This window comes from Xylocopa sonorina, chromosome 6, assembly GCF_050948175.1.
Source record: "Xylocopa sonorina isolate GNS202 chromosome 6, iyXylSono1_principal, whole genome shotgun sequence".
Classification (NCBI taxonomy): domain Eukaryota; kingdom Metazoa; phylum Arthropoda; class Insecta; order Hymenoptera; family Apidae; genus Xylocopa; species Xylocopa sonorina.
The window spans coordinates 9,406,035-9,433,917 of record NC_135198.1 but is presented as its reverse complement, the minus strand read 5'-3'; the positions used below and the strand labels follow the sequence as shown (position 1 = coordinate 9,433,917).

At 43.2% G+C, this 27,883-nt stretch overlaps 5 protein-coding genes across 11 annotated transcripts in view; 3 read left to right on the top strand and 2 right to left on the bottom strand.

The window, feature by feature from the left end:
- Smf (small ribonucleoprotein particle protein SmF) overlaps nt 1-26,877 on the bottom strand; it is a 29,298-nt gene extending 2,421 nt beyond the window's left edge. The window contains exon 1 of the mRNA XM_076896339.1: nt 26,866-26,877. The gene's annotated coding sequence lies outside the window, so the exon portion shown is untranslated. The remainder of the gene's footprint in view (nt 1-26,865) is intronic.
- Nucleotides 7-1,107, top strand: LOC143424332 (leukocyte receptor cluster member 1 homolog). The gene is made up of 3 exons (XM_076896332.1): nt 7-69; nt 145-244; nt 304-1,107. Exons 1-3 carry the CDS (start codon nt 47-49, stop codon nt 1,105-1,107), a joined length of 927 nt encoding a protein of 308 aa, XP_076752447.1. The 5' UTR covers nt 7-46.
- On the top strand, nt 986-6,105 carry LOC143424328 (uncharacterized). Of its 4 annotated transcripts, XR_013101922.1 has the most exons (9): nt 1,469-1,594; nt 2,253-2,890; nt 2,956-3,063; nt 3,147-3,349; nt 3,416-3,591; nt 3,670-4,122; nt 4,197-4,403; nt 4,501-4,978; nt 5,974-6,105. XR_013101922.1 is itself a non-coding variant. In XM_076896326.1 (8 exons), the coding sequence occupies exons 2-8, from the start codon at nt 2,324-2,326 to the stop codon at nt 4,860-4,862; spliced, it is 2,076 nt and encodes a 691-aa protein (XP_076752441.1). In that variant the 5' UTR covers nt 986-1,110; nt 2,253-2,323; the 3' UTR covers nt 4,863-5,280. The 4 variants fall into 4 exon arrangements, 3 of the variants coding, with proteins under 3 accessions (XP_076752441.1, XP_076752439.1, XP_076752440.1); XM_076896326.1 differs by lacking the exons at nt 1,469-1,594; nt 5,974-6,105 and adding an exon at nt 986-1,110 and having other exon boundaries at nt 4,501-5,280; XM_076896324.1 differs by lacking the exon at nt 5,974-6,105 and having other exon boundaries at nt 4,501-5,280.
- Tgs1 (Trimethylguanosine synthase 1) lies at nt 5,988-10,932 on the bottom strand. Of its 2 annotated transcripts, none has more exons than XM_076896322.1 (8): nt 10,628-10,932; nt 9,982-10,117; nt 8,005-9,842; nt 7,667-7,913; nt 6,990-7,590; nt 6,727-6,858; nt 6,245-6,543; nt 5,988-6,124 (listed from the first exon to the last, which is right to left on the bottom strand). In XM_076896322.1, the coding sequence occupies exons 1-8, from the start codon at nt 10,735-10,737 to the stop codon at nt 6,014-6,016; spliced, it is 3,474 nt and encodes a 1,157-aa protein (XP_076752437.1). In that variant the 5' UTR covers nt 10,738-10,932; the 3' UTR covers nt 5,988-6,013. The 2 variants fall into 2 exon arrangements, with proteins under 2 accessions (XP_076752437.1, XP_076752438.1); XM_076896323.1 differs by lacking the exon at nt 10,628-10,932 and adding an exon at nt 10,445-10,516.
- Nucleotides 12,403-26,856, top strand: LOC143424331 (uncharacterized). Of its 3 annotated transcripts, none has more exons than XM_076896330.1 (4): nt 12,403-12,457; nt 19,916-20,295; nt 23,369-23,446; nt 24,092-26,856. In XM_076896330.1, the coding sequence occupies exons 2-4, from the start codon at nt 20,137-20,139 to the stop codon at nt 25,127-25,129; spliced, it is 1,275 nt and encodes a 424-aa protein (XP_076752445.1). In that variant the 5' UTR covers nt 12,403-12,457; nt 19,916-20,136; the 3' UTR covers nt 25,130-26,856. The 3 variants fall into 3 exon arrangements, with proteins under 3 accessions (XP_076752445.1, XP_076752443.1, XP_076752446.1); XM_076896328.1 differs by lacking the exon at nt 12,403-12,457 and adding an exon at nt 14,527-14,942; XM_076896331.1 differs by lacking the exon at nt 12,403-12,457 and adding an exon at nt 19,139-19,322.
- Nucleotides 26,878-27,883: the final 1,006 nt, after the last annotated feature.

Sequence of the window (27,883 nt, the reverse complement as noted above, 5' to 3'; positions counted from 1 at the left end):
AACTGAATTTGGATTTTTCGTAAAGGACAATCGCATTTGAATCAATATGAATATTCTACCAAAGAAAAGGTATAATTAAAGCTGGTTATTGTGTAGTAATGCTATAAAGAATTACTTAGTTACATTAAAAATTATTTTTTTCAGGTGGCATGTTCGTACTAAGGAGAATATTGCTCGCGTACGACGTGATGAAGCAAAAGCCGCGGAAGAAGAAAGGGTCAAACAAGAACGAGCTCAAAAAGCTGTAAGTATAAGCGAGAATAAGAACCTAGCTGTTTCTATAATAAAAGATCATCTGTTTAGGAAACCGAAGCTAGAATTAATCTCTTGCGGGAGAAAGCTAGATCGAAGTACGATGGAAGAACAGAGACATTGAAAAGTGAAACCGACGTGTCTTCCTCAACATGGGATCACGTCAACTTTTTCGCCGAACTTGAACAAGGAAAGCTTGATTATAACAGACCTAATGAAGAGCACGAAAAAGAAAAGAAAGAAGAGAAGGAGAAATACGAGAAACAGATTGGCTATCTTACGTATCTTGGACAAGACACTAATGAAGCAACAGGCAAAAAGAATTGGTACGAAGAGTTACCCGATAGATTGAAAGATACGGAAAAGGATGTGGAAGTACAAGTTAAGAAGAAAGCATTAGCTGATCCCATTCAAGATATCAGAAAATATTTAAGTATTATGGGAGCAAGTTCCACGGAAAGTAGTTTGAAAAATAAGCCAGAGTCTTTCAAGAGAAAAAAGGATGATTCAGACGATAGTGATTCAGATCATAAAAGATCTGTAAAAAAGCACAAACATAAGAAATCGAAGAAACATAAAAGGGAAAAGTATGGAAGGAGGGAAAAAGAAGACATAGATAAAACAAATATAGATATGCAGAAATTAAGAGCAGAAAGATTGTTAAGAGAACAGAGTGAAAAATTAAGGACTGAAGCTTTGTTGGCTAAATTAAGGGGAGATCCAATTCCAGCAACAACTCCTGAGATTGCTCCTAAACCTACCATTAAGCAAAAATACAACTCACAGTTCTTTCCAGAGATTGCTAGACAAAATGCTGAAAAGACTCCTAATGTACATTCAGTGAAAGAACAGTAAAATGTAAGTTGGTTTTTACTTTACAATTGTGAGGTATTTTTTGTAATATTGAAACTACATATTTATTTTTATCCACAATGATGTAAGCATTAATAATATATATAATGTGTAATAACTTTTCATGGAATGTATGTCCAGTTATTATTATAGTAACATCAATGTTGATAAATTTATTGTTAAATATGAAATATAATTGAGTATAATATTCCCAAGATAGTTATATTTTATAAAGTGCAATAAAATACTATAAATATACGAAATATAAATAAAAAAAAACCACCGTAGTAAACGATTTTTAAATGAATATCAAATGAAATACCAGACGTCCCTCGCAAATGTAGTTTATTGTAGATTATGCTAAATTTCGCGGTATCACGTGATGCAAAATGGTGGAATATCACGGATCTCATGGATAATGTATTAAAATTTGACGTTTATGTCATTTTTTCAGTATTCTTGTTCATCACTTGACTTAAATCACTTACTTGTAAGTAAAACTCGTTGCTTTTATAATATATAAGCTATTTATAATTGATCTTTCAAGTTCCGTTTTAAATCTCGAACCAGACGCATAGAACGCGCGAGTTACTTTCGCGTAACATGATTTTCGAATTTGAACAGCTGTGAATACGGTTAACTATAAAAAGATGACAATTTTTGAAACATTTTACTTGACCCAAAAAAGATATAACAATTTGACTTCAGTTATTATTAGGAAAGTTACATTTTTAAGTCATGTTACGAATCGACCCTAGGATAACCTCTTCAGTAATTTTTACGCGGATACAGATATTTTAAAATATAACTATAAGTAATTTGCTTTTATTTCGAGTATTTTGTATAGGCAAAAATTACTATGTTTAGTATAATTTGCAAGATATTTGTATGCAAAAGGTAATGTATTGTGAAAGTAAACAAATACTAAATGTTTTGTTATCCCAACAGACTATGCTATATACATATGTATATATGTATATAAAATTTGTGTACAAATATTAATACTTTATTGATTGTATACTACATTTTTGTTCTATAATGTTAATCAATTTTTACTTTTAATTTATACTGATCCGCTTTGCAAATGAATAAATGTTTACTTTTGTAATGGCAAATACTAATCTCCATTGTATATACTTGTGTTACAGGCAAAATGTTACTGTTAATTTGAATATCAAGCATTTTTAACATGATTATTATTTAATTAAATACTATCACCATGAACGAAGAAACAGGTGTAGATGATTCTTCGTATTTAAGTTATGAAATAAATGGCACCAGATATATTCTGCAAACTATATCAGATCCGGCTATAGATGTAGTAAAAACAACCAATCAAGAGCAAAATGCAATTGATATTATAGATGAACCACAAATGGAAAAAGAGGATGAATCAATTTCTTTAGTTTGCTTAGATGGTCAAGTCTATGCGTTTCAAAATGGAGAATTACAAGAACTAAATTTCAATCAAGTTATAGATCAAAATGAATCACAAGAGAAAACAATGTTATTATCTAAGGAAGATGATAATTGTGAACCGCAGTATATTACTAACGATGGATTATTAATTGAAAATATCGATGAACATTCCCAAGAACAATATGAAATTGTCACAGGGCAAAATGAGAAGAATTTTATTGTGGAAAAGCATAATGTAAATGCCAATGATTTTGTGGAAGTTGTAACAGCATTCAAGTGTAAAATATGTACTTATACTACTCAAGACAAAACTCAATTATTACAGCATTTTCAGAAAACGCATGTAAATCCAAAAGCGGACATAGAAGTAAGTTTTCCTGTTACTGTCACTTATATATTTTGAATCGATAACTTAATCTTTCCATTCTACAGATAAAAGAAGAATCTAAAAATACAGATGAAGTAAAATTGCTGTACATGTGTGGAGAATGTTCTAATTGCTTCCCATCTATAGAAGATTGTAAAGAACATATGATAAATGTAATTACTTAATACTTATTTATTATATTTTAAGGATTACTAACATGTAAATGGATGCATTGTGTGGATAATTTTTATTTCAGGATCATCAATTAACAGACACAGGAGCCAATAAAGGTGGTAAAGAGAATATAACAGATGACTCAAAAGACTCCGGGTTGTTAGAGTGTATAGGACAGAGTGTTGAAAATAATGATATAAAACGTCAAGTTAAAATTCAAAAACCTTTAAATTCTGAATATATGCTCAATAAAAAAATGATTGAACTAATGGAAAGAAACATAAAGTATGTATGTTATTATTAATCTATGGAGAACGCGTATTATTCTTACTTACAATTGTACTATTGTAGATGTTCATATCGAGGATGTCCCTACAAATTCTGTACAGAGGAAACAATGCAGCAACATGCGCTTTGCCACACAGAATCGCAAAATGGAACAGCGTTCAAATGTAGTGTTTGTCGCGATATGAAATTCACCAAATGGAGACAGTGCAGCTTACATTTATGGAAGAAGCATCAAATTGGTAAATTCATTCAATATCGGCATGTGATAATAAAATATCGAAATATACCTTTTCTAACAAAAATATTTTCCTCTCTAGATATAGGTTTATTCACTTGTAAAATATGTAAAGCATACAAAAGCGCAACAATGGTGAAACTTTTGACTCACATGCGAGTGCACAGTGAGACACGTGAGTACGAATGTTCGGAATGTGGTAAATGTTTTAAACAAGCAAGCCAACTACGTAATCACAGAGTTATGCATTTGGATCGTAAAACGTTGGAAGTAACACGATGGTATACTTCGAAGAAATGTGATATGTGTGGAAAGACTTATGCAAACTCTAAATGCCTGAAAAGTCACATCCAAGCAGTACATTCAAAACTGCGTCCATACGTTTGTAACGTTTGCGGGCACTCCAGCGCTAGGAAAGCAATGTTGCAAATGCATCTGCGACAACATACTGGAGACAAACCATTTAGTTGCGAACTTTGCGAATACAAAACTGGCGATCATAATACATTGCGACGTCACATCATGCAACATACAGGTATGTATAAACGAAAAGAAAGTATGACATGATATACACCTGTATCTAAAAATGATATAAATCTATATCTGCAGGATTCAGACCTTACAAATGCCCACATTGTTCTTATACTGCGATACAGAGTAGCAGTTATAAAAATCATTTAAAATCTAGACATCCCTTACTATCCGGTTTATTTACGTGTGATCTATGTCCTTTTAAAACTGTGAAAAATGAAAGTTACATACAACATGTAAGAGACCATGAAAAAGGACTGATTAAAGCAAATATGCAAAAAAAGGGTATGTATCTACTTTTTATGATGATATTTACGTATCTAATATTCTCTATTATATTTACAAGCATAGCTATTAATATGAAACCGTATATTTTTCTCAGATAGTGAAAACGTCGAAGTTTTTCCTGGTAATATTGCAGCGGCACAATTAATTTATAGCTGCTTGGGTGCCTTTTCAAAAGTGGGAGATACTTTAGAAGCCAACTTAATGTCTTCCTCAACATCCGCGGATGGTACGTCCCAAACGATCACGATACAGATACCGTCGAAACATCTTGAGGGTTCACTGCCAACGCGAGAGAGTGAAACTAAAAGTAATTCAGCGATCGAACAAGAAGACGAAGAAACGATGCATTGTTTTTTAAAAATTCCAAGGGAAGAGGAAGAAAGCATAGACACTGGAGGTATAACTATACCAGCGGAACCTGAAGAATCTGGCGTAACGATTAATGTTGATACGTGAAAAATATAGAAGAATTGGATTACTCTTGATAAAGCTATTTCTGTACATTTAGAAACCATCAGAAATTTATGTTTCAAAAGTAAACGAAGAAATGCTAGTCACGCGTTACTTAGAAGGTATGAAACATGTTCCCTTTTTTTTTTTTTTGATAAAAAGAAAAATAGGAGCAATGTTTCAATTTTTTAAAATCCTAATTATGGTAATATTTTCGGAATTGTACATTGCGTTCGCAAAGATAAGTTCAATGATTCAAATATTTCATTTTAAAGAAGGAAGAATTAACCTTTGTACATTGGTTTTAAAATAACGAAAGCGTATGCACATTTTCAATCGGTTGATCGCATTAATGATGTTCATGTTTGTTGCAAAGAAGCTTTACTTTTTTCCTAAAATAAGATTTTATGGTTAAAGAAAGTAATTTTGAAGATTTTTTATTTTAGCCTTTACTACAGAAGTAATTTATTATGTGCTGAAACCACGTTTTTAAGATTTTGAATGTATTTATTGATAATTAATAGGAAATTAGTAGAAGTGTACATAAAAATTGTAAAATAATAATCTGGAAACCGTTGTAAAATGTAAAATTGCAATGTCTCGTATGATTCGCAATACGATTAAAATAATATTTTACACGATGGACTAAAGAAAAATGTTCTAGTGTTTTTTTTCACTTAATTAGATGTCAGGTAAAAATAATGCTTATTGCTATGGAAGAATTGAGGTTAAGATTTTTTTTTTAAGAGTGTTCACATATTAATTGTCGAATTTCACAAATATGTCCCCACAAATTGAATCTTCGTCATCAATTTGCTTAAGCGCCAGATTGGTAAGAAAAAAGTAATTGGTGGACATATAAATCACATTATTTTCAGAAAAAATTCAATAAAAAAAAAGAAACTTTAAAAATACATAGATGCGAGTAAATCACGTGATATGTGACGGTCACATTTTTATATGCATTTTATAAAAGTAGGAAAAAGAAAGACGGGAAAGAAACGCGTAGTAAAATAAAAAATACTGTTTCTCTTCAGAATAACCTAAGCAAATTGATACGAATTATTTACAGCTAATAATTCATGAAATGTGAGAAGTTCCCTTTTTTTTTAAGCAGTTGACGCGGATCTTCTCGAAACTTACACATCATATCACAACTAACAGTCCCTGGGCAGTTCGCCATAATAAGCCGTTAAAGCTATCAACTTTCTGTCAAGAAAGTTCTGCTCCACTTCTACACCACCACCTACTTTGGCTAACATGGCAAGCTGCAAATTTGTACATATGTATAAAAAGGAACGATATAAAACGATCAATGTATAGTCGAATATATAACATGGAATACATAGAGATTTTCTATGATATATCGAACATTTCTTGGATGTTACCTGCATAGTATCTACATTTTTAGGTAGAAAGTAGGCCACATGATCTGTGATCTTTCTTGCTATATTAAACAGATTTTCTCCACCAATGGGATGCATAATGTTATTGAGATCATAAGTTTCATTCTTGGCGTATCCGGGCCCTCCCCACGGTGGACTCAAAAACACGACGTCCGCGATCAACTTTGGTGCGAGTTTAAGGAAATCACCAATTATGAATTCTATTCTGTCGCTAACGCCATAAACCCGCGCGTTATTTCGAGCCAGTTCGATCTTAACTGGATCTATATCTATCGCGAGTACTGTGAAATGAAAAGTATTAAGATTTGCCTAGGAAATCATCGAATTGTCGATGTCGACGAATGTCGACAAAACAAATCGACCATTTCGGTAAAATCAACTGAGAATCAAAGTAGCCAAGCAATTCAATCGATGGATACCACCGTTCCTTTATGAACAATATAGGGACATATATATGCAAATACCTCTTTCGCATGTAAAAGCAAATTGAATAGCATTTCCTCCTGCGCCACAGAATGCATCGATTATGGTGTCACATCTGCATCTCTCGGCTATGTGCTCTGCAATTTTCTCCGGTGTTGTAGAAAACCAGCTCTCTATGAGAAATATTTTATTATGAAAATTTTAAACATACGCCATTAATAAATGGTTTAAATGTTGGTATTCTTGGTTCGTTAAGGGTGAGATAAGTCTTCATTGTTACATAAATACGTAGTATCAAACATACCGTGATCCAATTTAATGCCTTGATCAAACTTGCTATATAAGCGATACCTATTTAACCAATATTTCATCAGACTTTTGTCATTGGCTATTTCTACTGGAAGGTTTATATTTCGTTTCAATTGCTTCCTCCGTTTTTTCTTTTGCGTCTTTTTTACCGCATCTTCATCTGATAATTTCGCATTTTGTGTTTCGTTGTTACCGTAGTTTTCGTCTACATCCATATTGGTGTTTAACGCGTTAGAATTTTCGGGTTTATTTTTTTCGGGAAGTTGTTCTTTTGATATATATTTCGTAGAATCACACGCTTCATCTTGGTCAAAGTACAAGTCGTCATCCTTGGTGTTTTGAAACGCGTCCTCCCGTTTGTCGACCACATTTAATTCATCGTGGGCATCGTCGAATTGTTTTTTATCTGATTCTACCGAACTTGCGCTTGGCTTGTTAAATACAAATCGTTTCGACTGTAACTTTACCTTAACGCTAGGATCACATTCATCATCAGAACTTGACGTAAATTGTGCTGTGTAGGAACCTTTTTCAGAGGGTTGTAATTTTGCTTTTGCTGACGGCAGAGCGGGACAATACGATAAATAATGTTTAACCTGCGAAAGAAAAAAAATGTGATCCAAACTACGATGCGACAAATATTTCTATCGGCGGTAAAAATATCCAATTTACTTTGTCTATAGTGTCAGTAATTTCTACTCCGTTGTCATCGAAGTACAGATGTTTATTCGGCGGCTTGGATCTATACCATTTCATTTTTAATTGCCTATTTTGTAACCTAATATTTTTCTTCTTGTACACTACTTCTCCCTGCAAGTTTGATTGCTCGCAATTTTCGTTGAAAGTATAACCCATCAATGAGAATGCCTTTTTCACTGATTCTAAACCTTCTTCTGTATCATCGTAATCAGCCTCGTGACTGAAATCAAGATAAACGTTGTACGAAGAGTACACCTGCGAAAGCACACGTCCTGCTCTCGTTTTTCATAAATTAAAACCAAATACTGCACCTCCGTTTTAACGTAACCGGTTTATCCTCATTCGGCTCATCTCCATCTCCACCGTCGGAACATTTTCGTTGAACGGTATTATTACCACCGCCATTCTGTCCAATTGCACTATTTTCATTTTGCACAACCGAAGTTGGATCATTATGCGTCACTTCTTGGGAACATTCCATTTCAGTGGTCTCTCCGTTTTTATCCTCGACAGGTTCGTTAGTTTCTGTTTTCAGCGTTAAATTTTTAATGAATATTCCCACTGATTCCATAAGTAGCCGTTTTTTCCTCGCCTTTTCTTTTTTACCATAAATCGTGCCTTTATTAGATGTATCTTTATTCTCGGGAATATTTATTTTATTAATCGTACCCGTTTCGATTTGCGTAAAGTCTTGGTCTATACTTTCATTATTCTCCATCGCTTTCATATCTACATCGTTATGTTCCTGAGAATAACTTTGACTAATAAACTCAGATTGCTCCCTTTTGTATTTCTCTATAAATAGCTTATAATGGATTTGATACTCTATTTGGAAATTGTCTTTCCACAAATGCTGCCAATACTTGTCAGTATCCTCGGATGTGAACTGATCGTTATCTTGATCAGAACTGTTGTTCGTCATATTGCTTTCGATGGAACTAGTTACAGAACTGACCAGACTAGATGAATGCGTAGAAATAGAGTCGCAGCTAGAACTACTTAAGGTCATTTTCGTGACGTTCGTCATCGAATCTGACGTTGCATTCGTTTTTGCTATTGATTCGTTAATCGAATCGCACCTTGTTAGAAGTCTTTCGTCTTCCGCGTTAGATTGCTGGTTATAGCTTTCCTCCATACTAGGAGGGCTCAATGGATTCCAGCCATCTCCAACTTCTATCGACACCTCGAAATGTGCCAATTTCTTTCTATTATCCTCGGTGTCTGTATCATTTATTTCCTGTTTGCATATATCGTCGAACGGAAAATTAATGCTGAACGGATTTTTCAGTTTCCCCTCATTTTCAGTACTACTAGTTTTGCTAAAGATCCCTTCGAAATTTGAGCGATCAAGTTCACAATTTCTGTGCGCTTGACTAGGAAAGCAAGTGTTCTGCTCTGAAAATTTTTCAATCGTTTCTTTTATCTCGAATTTCTCGTCACCAATTAAATGAACGTTCTGTTGTAGATACTCCGGATTTATATAATCCGCGTACTTCGCGAACCAAGATGCCCAAATTATATTTTCACCATTTTGAGACCAATACTTTTCCCACGCTATATCCATCGAACTCTTAGCTTTAGAGTACATAGGATAGTATGGATAATCATGAGAGCTGCGTTTACAATCGTAGTTAAGCGCGACGTCTTTGCTATACGTCTGCGTGTCGTTTAAGGAAACATTTTTAAATATGTTATGTATCTCGACGTCTTTGTCATCTACTGTACACGAGGGTTTATCTACGTAATACTCTTTATCGTTAGAAATGGATGGATCACAACTTAAAACTTCAATGCTATCTGTAAGATGATCAGACGAGAGAATGTTTACTATTTTGGATTCAAATCCTAAGTCTTTCTGTTTCTGTTGCTGTGCGAGTATATTGACTTTCTCGTGTTCATCTTCCAGTTCAGTCTCAGTAGTCTGGAAAGTTTTTCCATAAGATGCCAACAAATTTTGTATGCTCTTAGCCTCGTGTTGATCATGATACTCGGACAGGTCTGCACCAGAGTCGGACTGGTGCAGGCCCAATTTTTGCGTGAGGGTATGTGCGATTGGGCGATGGGCCGAATCACGAACAGAGTCATGTTCATCTGTGGAATAATTGTTGTCTGTGTGTGATGCACTGCAGTAACAGCTCACCGGTTCTTCCTAATTTTCAGGAAGAAAAAAATATGCTCTCGTTCAAATGCTATTCGATATATACAAAAGTCTAATAGATATACCATGTAGATTAACTGAAAACAATCAGACATTTTAGTGAAAAGAAAAAAAGAACAAGCAATCTTACGTCATGTTTTTCAATGGACTGTGTTTCTATAATAGACCTTTTATGAAGGTCTAACATTTCTCCTACACAATCGCCTTCGACATCCTCGTCTTCGCTTCCATTCTCCGGAGCAAGAGCTGTGAAAACTTCTGGGTTTCTAGAAACAAGAAAGGAGATTCCCTTCATCTATATTCCAGATTGCTATTTATATAGATTTTCTGTTCGTATCTTTTCTTATTACAGAAAATACACGTGAAACAATAGGGCGAAAGCTTCTTTATCTTTTATATTTATTTCCACGTGGTATGCATTGTTTATTTTCGAGAATGTATCGCAAAAATTGATTACGAACGCGTACAAAAGCACGTCGAACGACCGTAAACTTCGTCACACGTTTACCTTACGGAGATAGAAATATTATCGTGACAAGCGTGCGTTAAACAAGGAGTAATATTCGTTACGATTGCGAAAAATGTATTATGACCTAGCTTGTTCGAGTGGGTGTCAAGGTTAGGTCATGTGTCACACTACTGATCGATAAACGGAGTAATGTACTTCGCGATTTTTTTAAGAAAGGAATAAGAAGCACTGCTGATGTATGCGATGCGAGATGAAATCTCCGAGAGCTTGGTATAACAAATGACTCATAATTTCCAGGTGTACTTACCGAATAAATACTCTGCTGCAAAGACAATAAATGTAATTATCAGGGTCAGAAGCCTCTGCTTGTTCCGCGATGTACACTTCGGCTAAAGATTCCCAAAAGTGGTCACTCATGCCGACAGAGATATTTAATTGACTACTTGCTCGTGAATCGTCACAACACCCACATGTCTCACGCTCAAATTTTTACAAATCCCCCCGTGTAAAAACAATCCGCCATTTCTTCGACAGAACACACTCTCGTGAAGTTGTTCCTGATTACCATCATGTTGCAAGGATCAATCGATAACTGCTGTTGTTGGTTAAGTTTTAATTTGCTTTTTTTTTCTTAAACTGTTCATTTAAGCACAATGACGCTGTTACACGGCAGATAAACAATATATAATCGTATCCCCTTTTGTTAGAGTCGAGTGATGTATGTTCGAGTTATTATTCGAGCGTGAATAATACCAGATTATGTACCGAAGTTGAATACAGTGAGAAGAAACAACAACGTCTACCGTGAATTATTTTCCCTTGATACCAGACGCATTCAAACGAGTGTTATTTAAATTATTATCGTCGTTTGTTAAGTGTACGCACGTGTGAAAGAATTGTTTTTCTTCCTCGTGGCGCCATCTCTCGGAGAAGCGCTGAAACTAAGCTTCCCACTTTACCCGACAGACGGCGCCACGTCTGTACTGGTTCACTTCGCTGTCGATAACGCTGTGCGAGTAGTTTGAGCGTTCTTCGAAGAGATGGCGCCACGGGTCTCAAAATCAAATTTTATTAGAAGACCCGCGTTATTTATTCGAATAATATAATTAGAAGCATAAATTAGTCTCTAAAAAGAGGTAATTAATCGGCAAAGCACCTAATATTTGAAAAGAAGTTTAAAATCACTAAAATTTCCAAGAAAATCCAATTGCGCTCTCCAATATTTCAGCGTATCGACTAAACTAAAAGGCGCAAGGAGTTTACAGGCAATTAAGCGAGTAATTAAAATTGAATAAAGAACCAAATCGATGGGAACTAGCTGCGCCGTTATCTGCGATAAGAGTTTCACTCGCTTTTCATACATTTTATACACGAAATCGAGTTATTTAACGCGAAATTATTGAACTCGATCGAAAACTCGCGGAAGAGGAGAATTGAAATTAAACCACCCGACAGATAACGCTATCTGACGGGATGCTGTGCAATCATCGGGCCGCGAACGGAGCAATGGCGTAGGCGGCGATCCATGTGATAAATTAATTTTTATAGCTTCGTGGGTGGCGGCTCTTTCTATTGGTCGCTGATCGGGCGCCTCCCACTTCGAACCGGGACGTTGCCTTCTCTCCCGGTTTATTCCATTCAACTCTGATACCATGATATACCATTTGTCTCGTTTTAAATGAGCCAGCGGTAGGGTGGACGAAGGGTGGAGGGGAGGGGGGGGGGATAGGACGAGCAAGGATGGGTGTAATTGAAATACATTCGCGGATCTCCCTCGACAAAGGCCGCTCGACAAAGACGCGGCGGCTCTGTTTCGCGCTAGGCGGCAGTTTTATTGCGCGGACCGCCGCGTTTTAAAAGAGGATCCGAGGCGCGCAACTGCGTATTAGACGCGATCGTTCGCGTTTTACGACGACCACTTCGCGACGCGGTTACGTAAGGATCAATATGATTTTTCTGTTACCACCTCGCACCATCGCGCGCCTAATCGTTCCCGCTCGATCGCGGCTCGAGCGGTATTTTTTCTTTTTTCCGCGTACGCAATTACTTGGTACACGGGACACAAACAGGCCTCGACGATCGCTATCGTATCTGTTACAATGGAGATATCGAGTGGAGGCTCGAGTCGGAAAACAGTGTACGTAACACGCGAGCAAGTTTAGGAAGGCCGTTTCATAAATCAGATTCTATCTTCTATGAATCGTATCGGAGATGCGTATCGATCACTTTTAAATCGGGACTGAAATCTCCTCTGCACCGCTCGTACGCATCTAGTAACTACACGCGAGATTTTTCTAGTTCAATATACATCCAGGTATGCGATTGTAGAAATGTTAAAGTGTATAAAAACTAAACGACTGCGATCCTCGCGGACTTAATTGGTTCCTTGTATTGTTAGTAACACGTACATACATACTCGAGTACAGAAGTATACCCGCGTAACCCAGCGTTGAAATCACCGCGCACCTCTTTTATGCGCGCATTAAAGTCCCCTGCATTTTTCACGCGAAGACTTATCTTAGCGCCAAGCAATTGTTTCGATCGTTAAAAATCCATTCACTGGCGCGTTATAGATCTGCTTACAGTTTCTATCTACCGCGAACTGCTACGATTTAATACGACTGGCCACTAATGGGGAGGTTTTCCCTTGGATTCAAGCGTGTGACGTAATACCTCAGCGTCTTCTCTTTTCGTATCGATCTATACCTTTGCGTCTGTAAACAGGGGTGGTGAATGAGAGTCGATAAAAGAATGGTAGCGATCAATAAAGTATCGCAGCGTACGAGACAGCGAGGAACTCGCGGGAAAATCGCAGCGTCGAACGTACCATCTATTAAACGCAGATCTTTATCTCGCGGAAACTTGAAAGAGCCCCGTGAAAATGTACTCGACGGCTTCGCTGCAAAAGTTAGAAGACGCGGAAGGATTTGCCGCATTCAGCTTCGATTATGGTCCGCGGATGTATCCTTTTCCCTCGTCGAAGACGTAGCGGCCGATCCGATGGAAATAAACGCGCGCTCGTACGTCGTAACAACTGCTATTGATGAGATTTGTCGTTTGGATAAGCTGTAGACACGTGGCTCGAGGAAGGGAGAGTAGATTGGTGTGAATTGGCTGAGGTGTCGCGTTCGCGACGGTCGTAATTCATTTTGGGAAGAGAAAATACACTTGGGTCACTGTTTGTGAACGAGTCGAACTTTACTCTCTAGAATTCCTGCCGGAGTCGCGTGTACCTTCGTCTATACAGAACCGAACGTTCCTTCGCTAGATTTTTAGCAAGACTTCAGATCGATTCGTTCTCGTAAACCATCGCATTGAAACGAACGTGCAAGTTTGAATTCATCCGTTGACCCTCGAAGGGTCATAAACTCCACCCGCGCGACGGCGTGCAAACGCTCACCGCGAGACGCGGATCAGCGTATCCTGGAGCGGGTCGCGGGACACGCACACACGGGGTCTCGTACAAACAGCACGGAATCCTCTTTCGCTGGAGATGGATACTGTACGGGTAGAGATCGACAAGCTCGCGAGATCAGAACCAGGAGGAGAAGAAGCAACAACATCGGAAAGCGAAGCAGGAGGAGGAGGAACTAGGAACAACAGAAGTACCCTGAAGAAGCACGCGAGAAGAAGACGAGGAGGAAGCAGAAGAAGAAGAAGAAGAAGAACGATCAGAAACACCAAAGAAGAATATGACGAAGAAGAAGAAGAAGAAGGAAGATGCTGCCTCTGTAGCAAAGAAGCATCGCAGCAGCCAGAGGAAGAGGAAGAAGAGGACCAAGCTGTGTCTCGTGGAGGAGAGGGTACAGCGGTGGGGGAGAGGAGAGAGAACGAGAGAAGGCCGCGGTAGTCTTTCTCGGTCGGGCAGGTAAGATAAGGACGAGGCGGACAAACGGACTGACGAAGGTGGCCAAGGTAGGGGATATTCAGTCTCGCGGCCACGTGCTACACGAGCGCACGCCCCGAGCCGGCCGGTGGTCCAGCCAACGACACCGTCCTCTTCTTCTTCGTCCCGTTTTGTCCCACGCTTCCTCCTTCTTCTCCCTTCCATTCTTCTCTCGTTCACCGCACCGTGTGCTCCTTTCTTCTCTCGTTCTCCTTTTTCTATTTTTTTCTTCCTCTTCGCCCTCTCTCTCTCTCTCTCTCTCTCTCCCTCCTTAACCTCCCTCTCTCTCCTTCTCTCTTCCTTCCTCTTCGTCCATTTTTTTTCACGTCCGCGCGCCGCTTCCGAGTCAGCCGGCCCCGTGTACCCCGCGAGCGGATTCCGAGTGGACGCCGCTGGTGCGCGCCTCGCGGCCCGGCTAATCGCGGGAACGCTCGCGCGACGACCGCCTCCGCGTCCAACTCGAGCTGATCGGACGAGCGTCGTCCGTTCCACGCTCTACACTGTCCGTAGCCCCTGTGCACCAGTTTGTGGATTCTGTGACGGGAACGTGGCTGTGCAAGTGTTTTACGAGTTCCGTTCCGGGGAAGGGAAAAAGGGGGCGGCCATGGGAACGCTCGTCGAGGATGGTGCACGGATGGACAGTTTTACGGTTTAAAGTACGTGTGAATTGGAAGAGCGCGGCACGTACAAGGATACTCGACCAGTGAGACTCTACGACTCATTGTTCTGGCTGATGGTACGTGTAACTGAGCTCGTCGGGGATCCGCGAGCGAGCTTGGATTCGCGAACGATTCCAGTGGTGTTTGTGATGAGACACGCGCCGCGCCGCGCGAACCGTCTGACGATAGAGGGATGTTTCTACTTGCGAGGAGGAACCTCGCTCGCGTTCGCCTAACGAAGGTTCGAGCTGTTTCCGCTGAGAGCTCTACGAAACGGTGAACTCTAGAAATGTTTGTGGAGTATTTCGGGAATTTCTAGTTGGACATTCTACTTCGTTGCATCCTCCCGAATCAGGCTAATTGGTTCTATCGGGTACTTCATTCGTTCAACTTTGACGTGTAGAAATCTAACGGAGATGAGATCTTCTTTCACGTTTTGTACGAGCCGGTGGGATACAAGGCCTGTGATGTTCCATTCGACGAATATCTTATCTCTGACAGTGTTTTACTGCACATTCCAGCATGTATCGTTCAGTTTGCATTTGAAAGAAGTCGAAGGTTACGATCGAGAAGAAATCGAGTCGAGTTCCGGTCGATACCGCGATTCGTTTTACTTTAACAAGCCAACTAGCCTCTGGCTAGTACGAAAAACCGATTCGATCCTCTCTGTTTCTCTTTATTTTTCTCCCTCCTTCTCTCTCTCTCTCTCTCCCTCTCTCTGTCTCTCTCTCTTTGCCCCATACCGATTCGGCAGCGTCGACGATTAATTTGTCACGACGAGCAGGCACAACAATTTCAACTGTCTACGGTCGGTACCATGATATCCGTGTGACGTGCTGCTCACAACCGGTTCATTAAAGCTGCAGCCGCTCGTCACTCATTGGCTGCCACGGGTTGGCAGCGATCACTGTCCGGTTGACAGTGACGTTTGTGATAGAAAAAAGGGGCGAGTGGGGGAGCAACGAAAAAAAAAAGTAGAGGAGAGAAAGAAGAAGTTGGAGCGGGCGAAGGATGCTCGAAGAGAAAAAAAACCGAGAGCAGCGAGGGACCGTGAGAGGGGGAGAAAGGGAGGTAGACACGGATGATACGTTTGACGCGAGTGTTTCACCTTTCAATCATTATTATTACGAACACCGATGCCTCGAAGGATGCCTGGTCAGAAGGTGAAAAAGTCGACGGACAATTAGGATATTAATGATCCGTGACGGCCTGGGAAAGTCGAAAAAAATCGGGCGATCATGCGCCGACGAGCACGAACGTATACCTATAAACTTCGCGTCGGGAGGCCAGCGGTGTTCCTAGTTTGGCGAACGTTTTTTCGAACCCGCGCAGACAGTTTTTACGCCTCGTATCGATGAACTATCGTTCGCATCTGTTAATCGCGTGGCCATTTTTGGACGAGCCTGTTCTCCATCTTCCGTGAGAAACGATCGTGTCTGACATTCGTCTTTCAGACTTCGTAACTTACACTTCGAATGAATTTACTTGAAAACGATTGAGTTTCGAGCGTATCGGTCTGTTACAGGATCCCCTCGTCCGCGGCTGTTAGAGTAGGACGATTGAAAAAAAATCGATGCTCGTTACAGTATTTCCGAAAACAGAGTGGAATCATCGAAATTCGTCATTGTCGTCACAACAGTTTGAACGTTGTTTCGCAAGCGTCTCATTAGAAGAAGCTGAATCCGAAGGTGTACGCTCAGCGAGATGCGTTCGGTGTCCGGGGGGGTTTGAGTAATCGGAATGGCTCGCTGTCGACGAGACCTGGTCGTTTTTAGTCCCTCTCGGATACGGATTGTGCGATGCTGCTAATCCAGCTTGCCAGGCGGTCTTCTAAAGAGTGACGCGATGTATTACGTTTGCATACACGCGGTAACGCGTGTGCTGGTAAAAGAGCGATTATTTCAAGGACTGCAAACTTGTTGCGCTCGTGGTAACGTTGCACCAGCCTCGCTGTTCTTCAGCCAAGTTTCTCGCGGGGAGTCGTCACGAAAATATTCTACGGCATAGCGTGCAACACTCTGCTTGTGTTCGCTCGTTTCTACCTTATCCTGCCTTTGTGATTCTTCCAGCCTGTGAAAATGGCCTCTCAGTGGAAAGCTTCTTCGTTAATTTGCGGCACAACGATGCTTAGACGGGACGTGGATTTTCGCGTCGTCCCTCAATTTTCTGAATCGTCTTTTTGTCCAGCGGGAAGTCGACACTCGTGCATTGGAAGTCTTCATTCGCTGTAGGATCGTACTCGAAATGGAATTGGTCGATCGATATTACATCGTGCTGCGAAACGCTTGTTTTCGGCGCGAAAAATGTCGCCGATCGTCTCAAGTTTACGTAAGACGACGTAGCCTCTAACAGTGACGCGTTAATGAATATTAATACCACAATCGTTGGAGTGCTGATGTATGAGGATCGATCAACGCGACGTCTAGAAATGTAGATTTCGATGATATTCGAATCGTTGGGAACAGCAAACCTACCGCGTCGAATAACGAAGCTCGCACGTGTCCAACGATCGTTAAGTTCACGCATCCCTTTCCGCGTTAAATTCGTAAAACACGAGAGCACTCGACGCGATGCTATAAAAAACTGTTCTAGCCGACGGTACCAGCTGTAAACGCTAAGCGAACGATTGTTTTTAAACCGTATCGCGTGGCCACGGAAAGGGTTAACGATCGAATCAATTATCACGGCGCAAGGGTACCGCGAAATTACAACCCATTTGCCAGAGGCCGTGTTGAACGTCCCCAAATGAAGTCCCGTCGTTAAATTGTTATAATATTACAGTTTCCTTGCGGGGCCCGTTTCGCCGTCGTGGAAATTCATTTCGTCGCGTTATATTTCCCGCATTAAACGGGAACGTTCGCCCGTAGAAACGTGGGATTTATGGGGGCCGCGCGGAGGCGACGATGCGTTCGAAGTAAACCGGTCTTCCGCGGCGCGGATACGGCGCCTTAATTAATTCGTCATTATTTAAGGAAGACGTACAGCGATAAAATTAACCGGCGTCACGGCGCCGCGATCCCCGTCGTGTGTTCGCCTGGTCGCTCGTCCATCGTTCGATCGGTTCGATATCGCGGTGGAATCCGTTTTCGAATCGGCGAGAATCAAGACGGGAAGCGCGAGGGAGCCAGGAGGGAACGGGACGTCTCTTCCCGGTTCATGCATCATTCGAATTTTCTTCGTGCTTCCTCGACCGGAACGCGTCAACCAACGATAGCCAGGAATCAATCTTACCGGCGTTTAATTAAAATTCTACGACGTCTCGCCGATATAATATATTCCTCCTTTATGCACGGCTCTACGTCTACGAGGAGATAAGGACTCGATTTGTTGCGGAATCGTTCGGCGATAATCGACGCGCGCCACTGCCGTTTCCGGCACTGAATTTTTCATCAATGGAACCCCCCTCGCGCGCGCCGCGTGTCCTTCTTTTTTTTTTTCCTCTCTCAAACTGGTTTCGCTTTTGCGCGAAAATTTTACGACTCGCTGAATTTGATTGAAATTGTAGAATGTCTCGGGGATGTAGTTTTCAAACCGTTATGCGTAGGCATAATTGATTATCTCGTTTCGTAAACGAAAATCGTTGGACACGTTCTCTTTTCGCGCAGAGATCTTTCAGACGAAACGCAGATGAAGGAAATTTGCTTGATCGTGTAACGATTAAGGAAATAGTTGTAGGTAGGGTTTTTTTCGAAGGGTGCTGGTCCCTCGCTTAACGCGTTCGGGGACGGAATCTCGTTAATCGGAAGCGCGGGCACGCTTGCACGCGTCGCGGTTCACCAGGCGTACACGGGTTCGGTTCCCGCGCACGGATGAAATTAATACGTGGTCGGCGCCGTAATTAGCGCTCGTATTTATGCCCCTCTTGCGAGGCGGGCTCCGTTAACATGGTAATGGCGTTACACCGCTGTAAACACGACATGTTATCTCGACGGAACCCCAAGGTTCGCGCAAGAAATGGCGGCCGCGGACGGTCCTGATCGCCGGAAGTTTGCCGGCTCAATGGAATTCTATCCGTTTTCCTTTTCGAACGAATGGCGAAAGTTTCGTTTCGGGATAATATGCAAAATACATAGAGTATAATATTTCCTTTTCTATTATGGTTTCCCACTCGCGTCCACTCGTACGTCCACTCGCGCGTTCTCTACTGGGAATTTCCTGTTCCCCCAGCGAATTATGAGAACTCTTTTTCTTCGAGAGTTTTTGAGAACCGAGCACTGTATGATATTGCCGGTTAATTAGATAACAGTAAAGATCGGGCAACCTATGTCATTCGTTAAACGCAGAATTATTAACTGACCGTTGAGAAGTTAATTATCATGTTCCGGGCTATACGTTTCTGCGTTAAACTCTTTGCTCTTCCAATTATTTTTTTAGCCAAAAAGTTCCCGTTTCTAGCGGACAGCCTTCTCGACAAAGACTTTCTACTCGACGCCTTAACTTTCGGAGAAGAAAGAAGTGTAAATACATTTAATTAAGGAGAGCAGCGTCATTCATTAGTTAAAACCCCACGAATCAACAAATAATTATTCTCGACCGTTTCACGGGAACCTGAAATGACTGCTATTAAAGTATTTATACTCTACTTAACACACTGTCTACAATTCACGTGACGTCTCGTGTTTTACACGTTGAACGTTAAATTCAATCACGAGATGCTACGCCTTTTATATTCCCCTGTAATCGGTGTAAAAAAAGAATCTGGAACATCAAAAATCTAGAAAAGCTACTCGACGATACGTCTTTCTATTGCGAAGCGAAATCATTTCCTCGCAATATCTCGCACGCCCACCAATCGACCACCTACTAATCACACCGCGCGATTAAATCAACAATCCAGAACTTCTCGACGATAATAGACGAAAGAAATTCCCACTGGTACACAGAGTTCCACCGCACAATGATTCGACATAGTTGAAATTATTCGCGCTCGAACCGAAACCACTTTCTCGCGTGGCATCGTCGTCACGAACGCGCGAGGCGTCGTAACGCGACCAAGTCGACGGATCTCCGAACGATATTAAACGATTGGAATTCCCACTGGCGGTTCCAGTTCACGCAGCGTTCAAGGAGGCAGAGGGATCGCAGCAGCGGCCGGTGGTCCCGGTTTGAACGGGGATCGTGAGAATCCACGGTGCCCCACGTGAAATTTTCAAGCGGCTACGGCGCTTGTAAGACACGCACGAAAATGTTGGGTCGCGACATCGAACACGGTACAGACGGCTCGAGGGACCGGCGCGAACGGTTTGCATCGAGAGATTAAAGGAACATCGAATGGACGTGGGCGATTTGTCGAGCTCGGCAGGATTGGCTGGGAGCGGATCCATCCCTGGTGCAACGGGTGTTGGTATCATTACAAGTACGACATCCGCCACCGCGGGGTGGTGGACGCCTACGTCGACGATTGCTACGGCAGCGTCCAACACCGACGTGGTGAGTTTCTTTTACTTCTTTCTGCCCCTCTATTTTTTTTCTCTTAAATCGAACGGTGTACGTATGTCGTCCACGTTGTCGAATCGAGTTTCGATGCGTGTAGGGTTTCTATAATTTGTATCGCCGGCGGTACCTCCAGATCTTGCATCGTTTTTATTGCGATTTATGTAAATTGGCGCACGGTCAGCTTAATGCTCGGTGATTTGCTAAAGTGCACGAGGGAATTTAATAGTATGCTGTACGATTATAGGTTTGCAGCTTTTTATATCTTTCGTATGTTAGATCCGTGAATATTTGTGACTTTCGCGGATTGGTGGCCAATGCGGAAGAATCTTAATTTCTATCAAACCTACGGATCGATTTTCCAACCCCTATAACACACCACTACGATAATCTCCACCATATGCATCGTCTTCAACCCTTTCGCAAACGTTCGCTCGGCTACCGCGACTCACTGTCCAACATCGCGTCAAGGGGAAGAAGAGTAGAAGCATCGTTGTTCCAACAGACCCACATATCGTCTCAGGGTCTCTCGAAAAAAAGAAAAAAAAATAAGGACTCGCGAAGCGTGCGTGCGTGCCTCCGCTTAAAGGCGAATCATCAGCTGTATAACGCGAGGAAAAATAATCCCCGGTTGGCACGCTACTTTCATTCCTCCGCGTCGAGTGCCATTCGTCATCGGCATTACCTTCGCGCGTTACTTAATGAGACGTCTCCGCGGATGCGGGTGTGCGATTAAGCGGTCAGAACAGAGGTCGAACGATCGCCGCGGCCAAAGATGCTGGCCGTGCGTCGAGGCAAGGGGGAGACGCGTTAAAGTTCGTCTTTCACGTGGCGGCGTGGACAACGAGGAACGGGACCAGGCGAGGGACGCGCGGAGGGATGCCCATCGAGGGGGACACGAAGAGAACATTATTTAGTTCCGTTGGAGCGCGGCCTGGAGCGCGGGGATTAGAACTGAGGTGACACAGCCGCGTCATCTGTTGGACGCTTAACCTTTTTTATCTGGTAGCACCTCGCGCCGCGATTTGCTGACCGTTCCCATAAGAACCCATCAAGACGTCGCCTCACCTAGATACGCGAACTTGTCGGAACGGGAAATCGTTTTTGATACGCGTCGCGAAACGAAGGACTGGGAATCGTAGTGGTTTCCACTGGGTACGGTACATTTTGAGATTCTCCTCGATATCGAGGACGATGGACATAGAAGAGGGAGCAGCAAAATGTGTACAGAGTCATTCTCTATTGGATACGATACGTGCGACAGCTATTTCGAATTACATTTAACTATCCGCAGGAGATTGACGCCATTATCATAGGCTTGAAAGTTTGCTCTTTAGCGACAAAAGCTCGGGGATCGTAAATACACCGACATCGGAACGCGAAACAACGCGTCAGTTTCTCACAGCATCGGATCTTCTAATTACTTTCCTTAATTCCTGTTCGCTGTCGATCACCTCGTCCAGCCTCGTCAGGACGCCTTTTCACGCGTAACTGATTACCACATTACATTCCACGCTCGAGAAGTATGTTGGACACGCAGTTGTCTAAGCGAAAGAATGGATCAGATTCCTCGCGAGCAGAACGTCAAGCGGACATCTAATCGAATCGTCTTGGTCTTACGGGACCTTTTGCCACAGCGGTCACGCGAACCGTAGATTGGTCGAGAAGAAAGAAAAAAAATCGAATTCTAAAAATATTTCGAAACATCCACATGGACCTTTGGCCCCGGCTATTCCGAGAGATTCTCTCTCCTCTCGAGTATACGCACGCGGACTGACGTAATAGTATTTCGAGGCTTGACGAACGCTCCCTTTCGTTGCGAAATCGCAAAGTAGGATCGATACACCCCTCTTACGATACTTGTTCTCGAACTCGCAGGAACGTTCATTTTTTTCTTAGCGTTCTTTTTATATTTGCGTTCACGATTTTACCTCTTTTCCTCCGTTTCTTATTCTTTCCCGTCTTTTTGCGTTTCGAAGCGAAGTAAAAGTGGTGTATCGATGACTCTTTTTGAAATTCCTGCTGCAAGAATGAAAGTCAAACTCGGTACGCCCTCCGAATGGCGCCGCGAGCGGAGCAATATCGGTTCTCCTCGAATCGCATGCACGTTCTCCATAGTCCACGTACGATTTTGCCTTTCCCGCGTCGGTCATCCTTTCTCGTTGGATCGTCGCGTCTGAACCCGCGCGTTCTACACGCTACGAGCCAGTAATGACTGGCTAACTAGGTTTTAATAGGAACACGGTCTCGCAACCGAATCCCCCGGCTCTTCTTGCAGCCTCCCGAGAGAAGGCAAAGAAAAGGTCCCCTTTTTATCGTGACTGCGTTTCTTTTCGAGCGTGAACACACGCAGACACGCACAGACACACACACACGTGTATACGTATGCACGTACACGTGGACAACCTTGTCGGTTTCATTCTGCCTCTTTCCATGCCTCGCTATCTCGAAGACTCTCGGCTCCTACGAGCACGTCGTCGATGATTGGCGGCCGACGTTACGATCGAATCGCCATGTCGCGAACCGATATCTCATCATTCACGAATCTTTTCCTTAACCACGCGATAAATCACGGGAAATGGTCGAAAACTTTTTCCCCTCGATACGCACGCGATTGAGTTTTTTTTTTTAATCGCCGCGGTTCGTTACGAATCGTTGGACACGAAAACGTCGCGGGATACGCGGACATTTATAGGAACTCGTTGGAACATCGATCGATTAATTTTACGGTCGTCGCTAAACGGTGTCCGTCAATGATGTGTAATAAATAGCGTTAGCAGCGGGAGCGCTTTCGATGAACAGGTAGCGTCGTTGGGTTCCTAATCTTGTATCATTTGCCTGCGTGCAAAAGATTATTTTCATTTTTTTCCATTGCTCTTCGTCGAGTGGTACGGTCTTTCTTCGTCGTTATCATCTCCCTCGTCTACCTCGATATCGCCGGGGACGGGCAAGAAACGCATCCATGATTGGCACATATTGCGCGTGCTTGCAGCATGATCGCCGCCTGCATTCTAAGCGCCTTCGGTTTCTTAGCCGAAGCGTAACCACATGTCGCATCTTTTTGTTGCAGATGAATCAGCTCTGCAGGGTCTGCGGAGAGCCGGCCGCGGGTTTTCACTTCGGGGCCTTCACGTGCGAAGGTTGCAAGGTCAGTATCCACGAACCCTTTGCTCTCTTTAGATGATCAGACCGACGGAAAAATTTCAATGGCCGTTTATATACTCGGCATCTTTCGCTCTTACCCCCGTCTCTCTTTCTCTGGCCCTCTTCTCTTTCGTTGTCTCTTTCCCTTTTCTTCGTCGGGCATGTGTACCCGCGAATGCAAATAAAATTGTAGCCTTAAGCGTGCAAACGCGTGCATCATCCTCACGTTACAATTACCGGGCACTGTACCGACCGTGTTGACCCACGGGTCTCTGGTTTCACGTTTCTCGTTGAATCTTCGAATTCGTGTTCTCGCTTAAAAATCGTCCGATCGCTCGTATCGGCAGTATCCTTTGAACGTGTAATTTTTGGTGTTGATATCTTCAGCAGAGTTTGCCTATAATACCTTCAGCCTGAGTAACTTGATACAAAATTGCCTTTAATATGCTGTCGACCAGACGTTTTATTGCTACTTGTCACGTATGTACGTGCTTTTACGTTGTACAAATTCAACCATTCGTGCCGATCACCACCTCCTTCTACACCTTCCCCCTATTCTCTAACTACTCACGAGGGCTTTGACTGAATCGCTCTTTGGTCTAATTCGTTCGCCTAACAAGCATGCGTCGAACACATTTCTGCTCCACAGTCGTTCTTTGGGCGCACCTACAACAATCTAGGCAGCATCTCCGAATGTAAGAACGGCGGGGTGTGCGTGATCAACAAGAAGAATCGCACCGCGTGCAAGGCGTGCCGGCTGAGGAAGTGTCTGATGGTGGGTATGTCGAAGTCGGGCTCCCGCTACGGACGCCGCTCGAACTGGTTCAAAATCCACTGCCTCCTCCAGGAACAGTCGCACCAGGCCCAAACACGGCTGATCAAGGACCCAAAGTCCGCGTACGAGAAGGCGTTCGGCCCGTTGGACGTGGCCAACAATAACAATAACAATAACGAGAACACGGGCACGACTAGTGCGGCCAGTGTCGTCGGTATGGTCACCACGACCACCACCACGGCGAACAGTTACCATCACCATCACCACCAGCATCACCAGCAGGACAGGTACCCGAAGAGGGACGATCTGAGGCCGCAAGACATCCCTGCGCAATTAAGGGCACCTGACATCCCTACGCGAGCCAGTCAGGATCCTCTGTTGAGGCCCGTGGACTTGGTCAGAGCACCCCACGAGCTGCTCAGGCCGGAGGTGTCCAGGTTCCCCATGTGGCGGGGTCCACCGTTCTTCCACCCTGCCCTGACGCACATGCAGCTGTTGAACGCGCCGTTTTTCCCGTTCCAACAGCGTTTCATAGTCCCTTACGTGAACCAAGTCGGTGCGCCGCAAATGGTGGCCAGTCTGACTAGTTCCTCGAGCGACAGCGTGAGTCCTAGATCGACGCCATCGCCCAAGAGGGACGACGACAATAGAACCGCGCGAGACGAGTGCAGGGACGCCGACGGAGGGTGTCAGAGGAGCCAAGTGGAGGCGTACGACAAAAGCATCGCGTTTCTACGCTCGCTGGGCCCGGAACAGGATGAACCGATTGATCTGAGCATGAAGGCTGGGAGGACGGACGGGCGGGAGGTGGACGCGGCTGGTAGCACGGAAGAGGAAAGGTCGACGGACAGCGAGGACAACGAGCTGCTACAGGACACGGGGCCGCCCCTCGATCTCACTAGAAAGACGTGACCCCGGACGGCCAGCTCGCGGACAGCTTTCGATGGAAACTGGACTGGCTAGCGTTGAATCGTCGCTCGAAGGCGGTGCTCGCAGCGCCAGCCTCCTTCGTGCCACAGAGACACGCATTGTTGTCCTTTCACGGGGACGAGGAGAGATGACTTACGGTGCCTGGTTCGAGTGTACCGGGAAACCGTGAGCTTGGGAAGAGAGGAAGGTTGCGCGGTGGAATCGCGAAGGTGTAAAGAGAACACTTTTAGTCAAGAAGAAAACGAAGAAGATGGAGAAGAAACAGACGACGAAGAGGGAGAAGGAAGAGAGAAAGAATACGGCAGCGTTGGTAAAAATTTGGAGAGTCGAATAAAGTAATGTGAAAACAATGATGGAACTAAAACAGGGGGAGACACTGTTGGAATGAAAAGCGATAACGAGGAAGGGTTGTAGTAGCAAACGGCAAGGAAGAGCGGGCGCGTCGCGAGCCGCGTGTAGCCTTGCACAAATGACTTTACGATCAGCGATCGGATCGACGTAAAATTGCTCAAGTCCACAAGGTATTAGCCGAGAGGGTCCCTTTGGTGGGTTTCAGCTTCGCCAGGTGTTCGTTGACGGAGTGACCGAAGATCGGCGATACATCCTTTCGCAGCGAGATCTACGACGAACGATTGTGCCTTAACCGGTGCCTTTGAGCTCTCGTAGAGAACGTAGGAGAGGGAGAGAATGCGATACAGAAAAGGAGAGGGAGAGAGCGAGAGAGAAAGAGAGAGAGAGGAGGAGAGAGTGTGTGTGTGCCAGTAAAAACTACGTGATAGTTTAACGTTAAATAATAATCGCGTTTACGTACGCGTGTAACGAGTGCGTACGTAGATACAAAACGCATGTATATGTTTGCGCGCGTGAGTGTACGTGTGTTTTTTCTTTCACGAGAGGGCGTTTGAGAGACGCGGAAGTACCATCTTCGTCTTGTAATCTCGACGCTCGGGAATGGCCAGTGTTTCCTTAATCGCCACATCGAGATTTCTTTTATTTATACGTCGAATTTATTATTTAACGTGATACAATTACTCGTCAGTCTGTCAATCCCGCGGACACGTCGGTGTGCACGTGTGATCTAGTCCCGTGTTGTCTTCCGAACGCATCAACTTTAATCAACGACGAGTAGAGATGTTTCAATATTTTTTTGTTGCGAGATTGTACGTTGTAATAGAAGGTATGCACGGTAGAACTCCATTTATTTCAACCTGTTGAACGATAAGTAATTCGTGCAATTGGATCAGTTCTGTGTGAGAGCTGGAAAGTCTAACGGTAGAGGAGATAATACGAGTCTGGAAGTAGTTCGGGTCAATAATTGGGTATTCGATCGCAAAATTTTGTTCCACTAAATGCAGTTTTTCTGTGAAGTGTACATGTCGCAGAAAATCGATGAGAAATAAAGAAGTAACAACAGCCGGACGGTACGCGTGCAACGCATCGAGTGTTTGACGAAAAATACGAAGTAAAATAAAGATTACTGTATAGCCAATACGTGGCGCCTTGATCGTCGTTCATTAAATCTTTCCTCTCGATTATCGTTTCCCTTACGCGACCGTTCGCAATCGCGTATGTAGGTATACCACCTCGAACTCGAGACGGTATTCGATTACTTTCGTCTCGCGCGACTCTCGCATTCCGAACCGTCGCCGCGAAGAGTGCGCGCGAGCGGGTTCACGGTGCGCGGATCGCAGCGCTATCTTTGCGAGTTATTTATTTAGTAATAAATTTGTCCACGCTGATGTACTACGAGAAACACGTTTCCTCGGATAATTCTGTTCTAACGCGAGGACAGCCACTCGTGGCTCTCGAGAGGACGTCGCGAGGATGCAAGACGATAAACGCTCATTAAAAACGCGTGGTAATAAACACACTGGTATATATCGATCGTAAGGTGAGCTGCGACCTAACGTTTGACCTAACCATGGCACAGGGACATGTAGAAAAATGAGAATGAGTAACGAAAGAGGAGGAAAAGAATTCGGATAGACGTCTTGGATACGTTCCTAGGATTTCGTGACGAATAATACGGTTTAGCCAAGGACGACAATCTCGTACAGAACGTTTATTGCTAATTACGTTGGTTTGGTAACGAGAAAATTTCACAGCCTTCGTATAATATATCACAGACTGATAATTTATGAACGCTCGCGAAGCAATGAGGAACTGGAAGAGGTAGATCTTCGCGGGTAGAGATAACCAACTTGGTATCACGTTTCTAATGCGACTCTACGACGATTCTATTTGACTGTATTCTTATTTATTTCCTCCGTGTACTCGGTTAAAGAAACTTGCATAAGAACAGTTTATTTGCCATAAAACCTAATTGGTCTATGTTCTGTGAGAACACATCAGACTACTGTCAGAGAAACAGAAAACATTAATTAATATTTAATCCCTATGTCTTGTCGGAAATGTTGTAGTATCATATTTACTTTTAGCACAATCATAGTAAACTGAAATATATACGGTTTCTTTCCGCAAAACGTAATTTAATTCTTTAAAGGTCCAGTGCGGGAACTTCAACGAACATAAGCGCGGAAACTTAAACGAGCTCGCGCCGAAACATGGGCGACCTCGTGTGGCACCTTTTCCAACTAGCGTGGAGACTTGAACGAGCGCATAAGCGCGGAGACTGCGACGAACTCGCGCGGAAACATCAACGGCCTCGTGCGGCGCCTTTGCGAACTACCGTGGAGATTTCAACGAGAGCATAAGCGCGGAGACTTGAACGAGAGC

Bases quoted from the DNA above. Each gene is read 5' to 3' on its own strand.
- LOC143424332 (XM_076896332.1), top strand. From the start codon at position 47: ATGAATATTCTACCAAAGAAAAG. The intron at 70-144 runs GTATAATTAAAG...TATTTTTTTCAG, and splicing joins AATATTCTACCAAAGAAAAG to GTGGCATGTTCGTACTAAGG. The intron at 245-303 runs GTAAGTATAAGC...TCATCTGTTTAG, and splicing joins AAGAACGAGCTCAAAAAGCT to GAAACCGAAGCTAGAATTAA.
- LOC143424328 (XM_076896326.1), top strand. From the start codon at position 2,324: ATGAACGAAGAAACAGGTGTAGATGATTCTTCGTATTTAAGTTATGAA. The intron at 4,123-4,196 runs GTATGTATAAAC...CTATATCTGCAG, and splicing joins TCACATCATGCAACATACAG to GATTCAGACCTTACAAATGC. The intron at 4,404-4,500 runs GTATGTATCTAC...TATTTTTCTCAG, and splicing joins AGCAAATATGCAAAAAAAGG to ATAGTGAAAACGTCGAAGTT.
- LOC143424331 (XM_076896330.1), top strand. From the start codon at position 20,137: ATGGACGTGGGCGATTTGTCGAGCTCGGCAGGATTGGCTGGGAGCGGA. The intron at 20,296-23,368 runs GTGAGTTTCTTT...TTTTTGTTGCAG, and splicing joins CAGCGTCCAACACCGACGTG to ATGAATCAGCTCTGCAGGGT. The intron at 23,447-24,091 runs GTCAGTATCCAC...TCTGCTCCACAG, and splicing joins TCACGTGCGAAGGTTGCAAG to TCGTTCTTTGGGCGCACCTA.
- Tgs1 (XM_076896322.1), bottom strand. From the start codon at position 10,737: ATGAGTGACCACTTTTGGGAATCTTTAGCCGAAGTGTACATCGCGGAA. The intron at 7,914-8,004 runs GTGCAGTATTTG...TCTTGATTTCAG, and splicing joins CCGGTTACGTTAAAACGGAG to TCACGAGGCTGATTACGATG. The intron at 7,591-7,666 runs GTAAATTGGATA...TTTCTTTCGCAG, and splicing joins TTACTGACACTATAGACAAA to GTTAAACATTATTTATCGTA.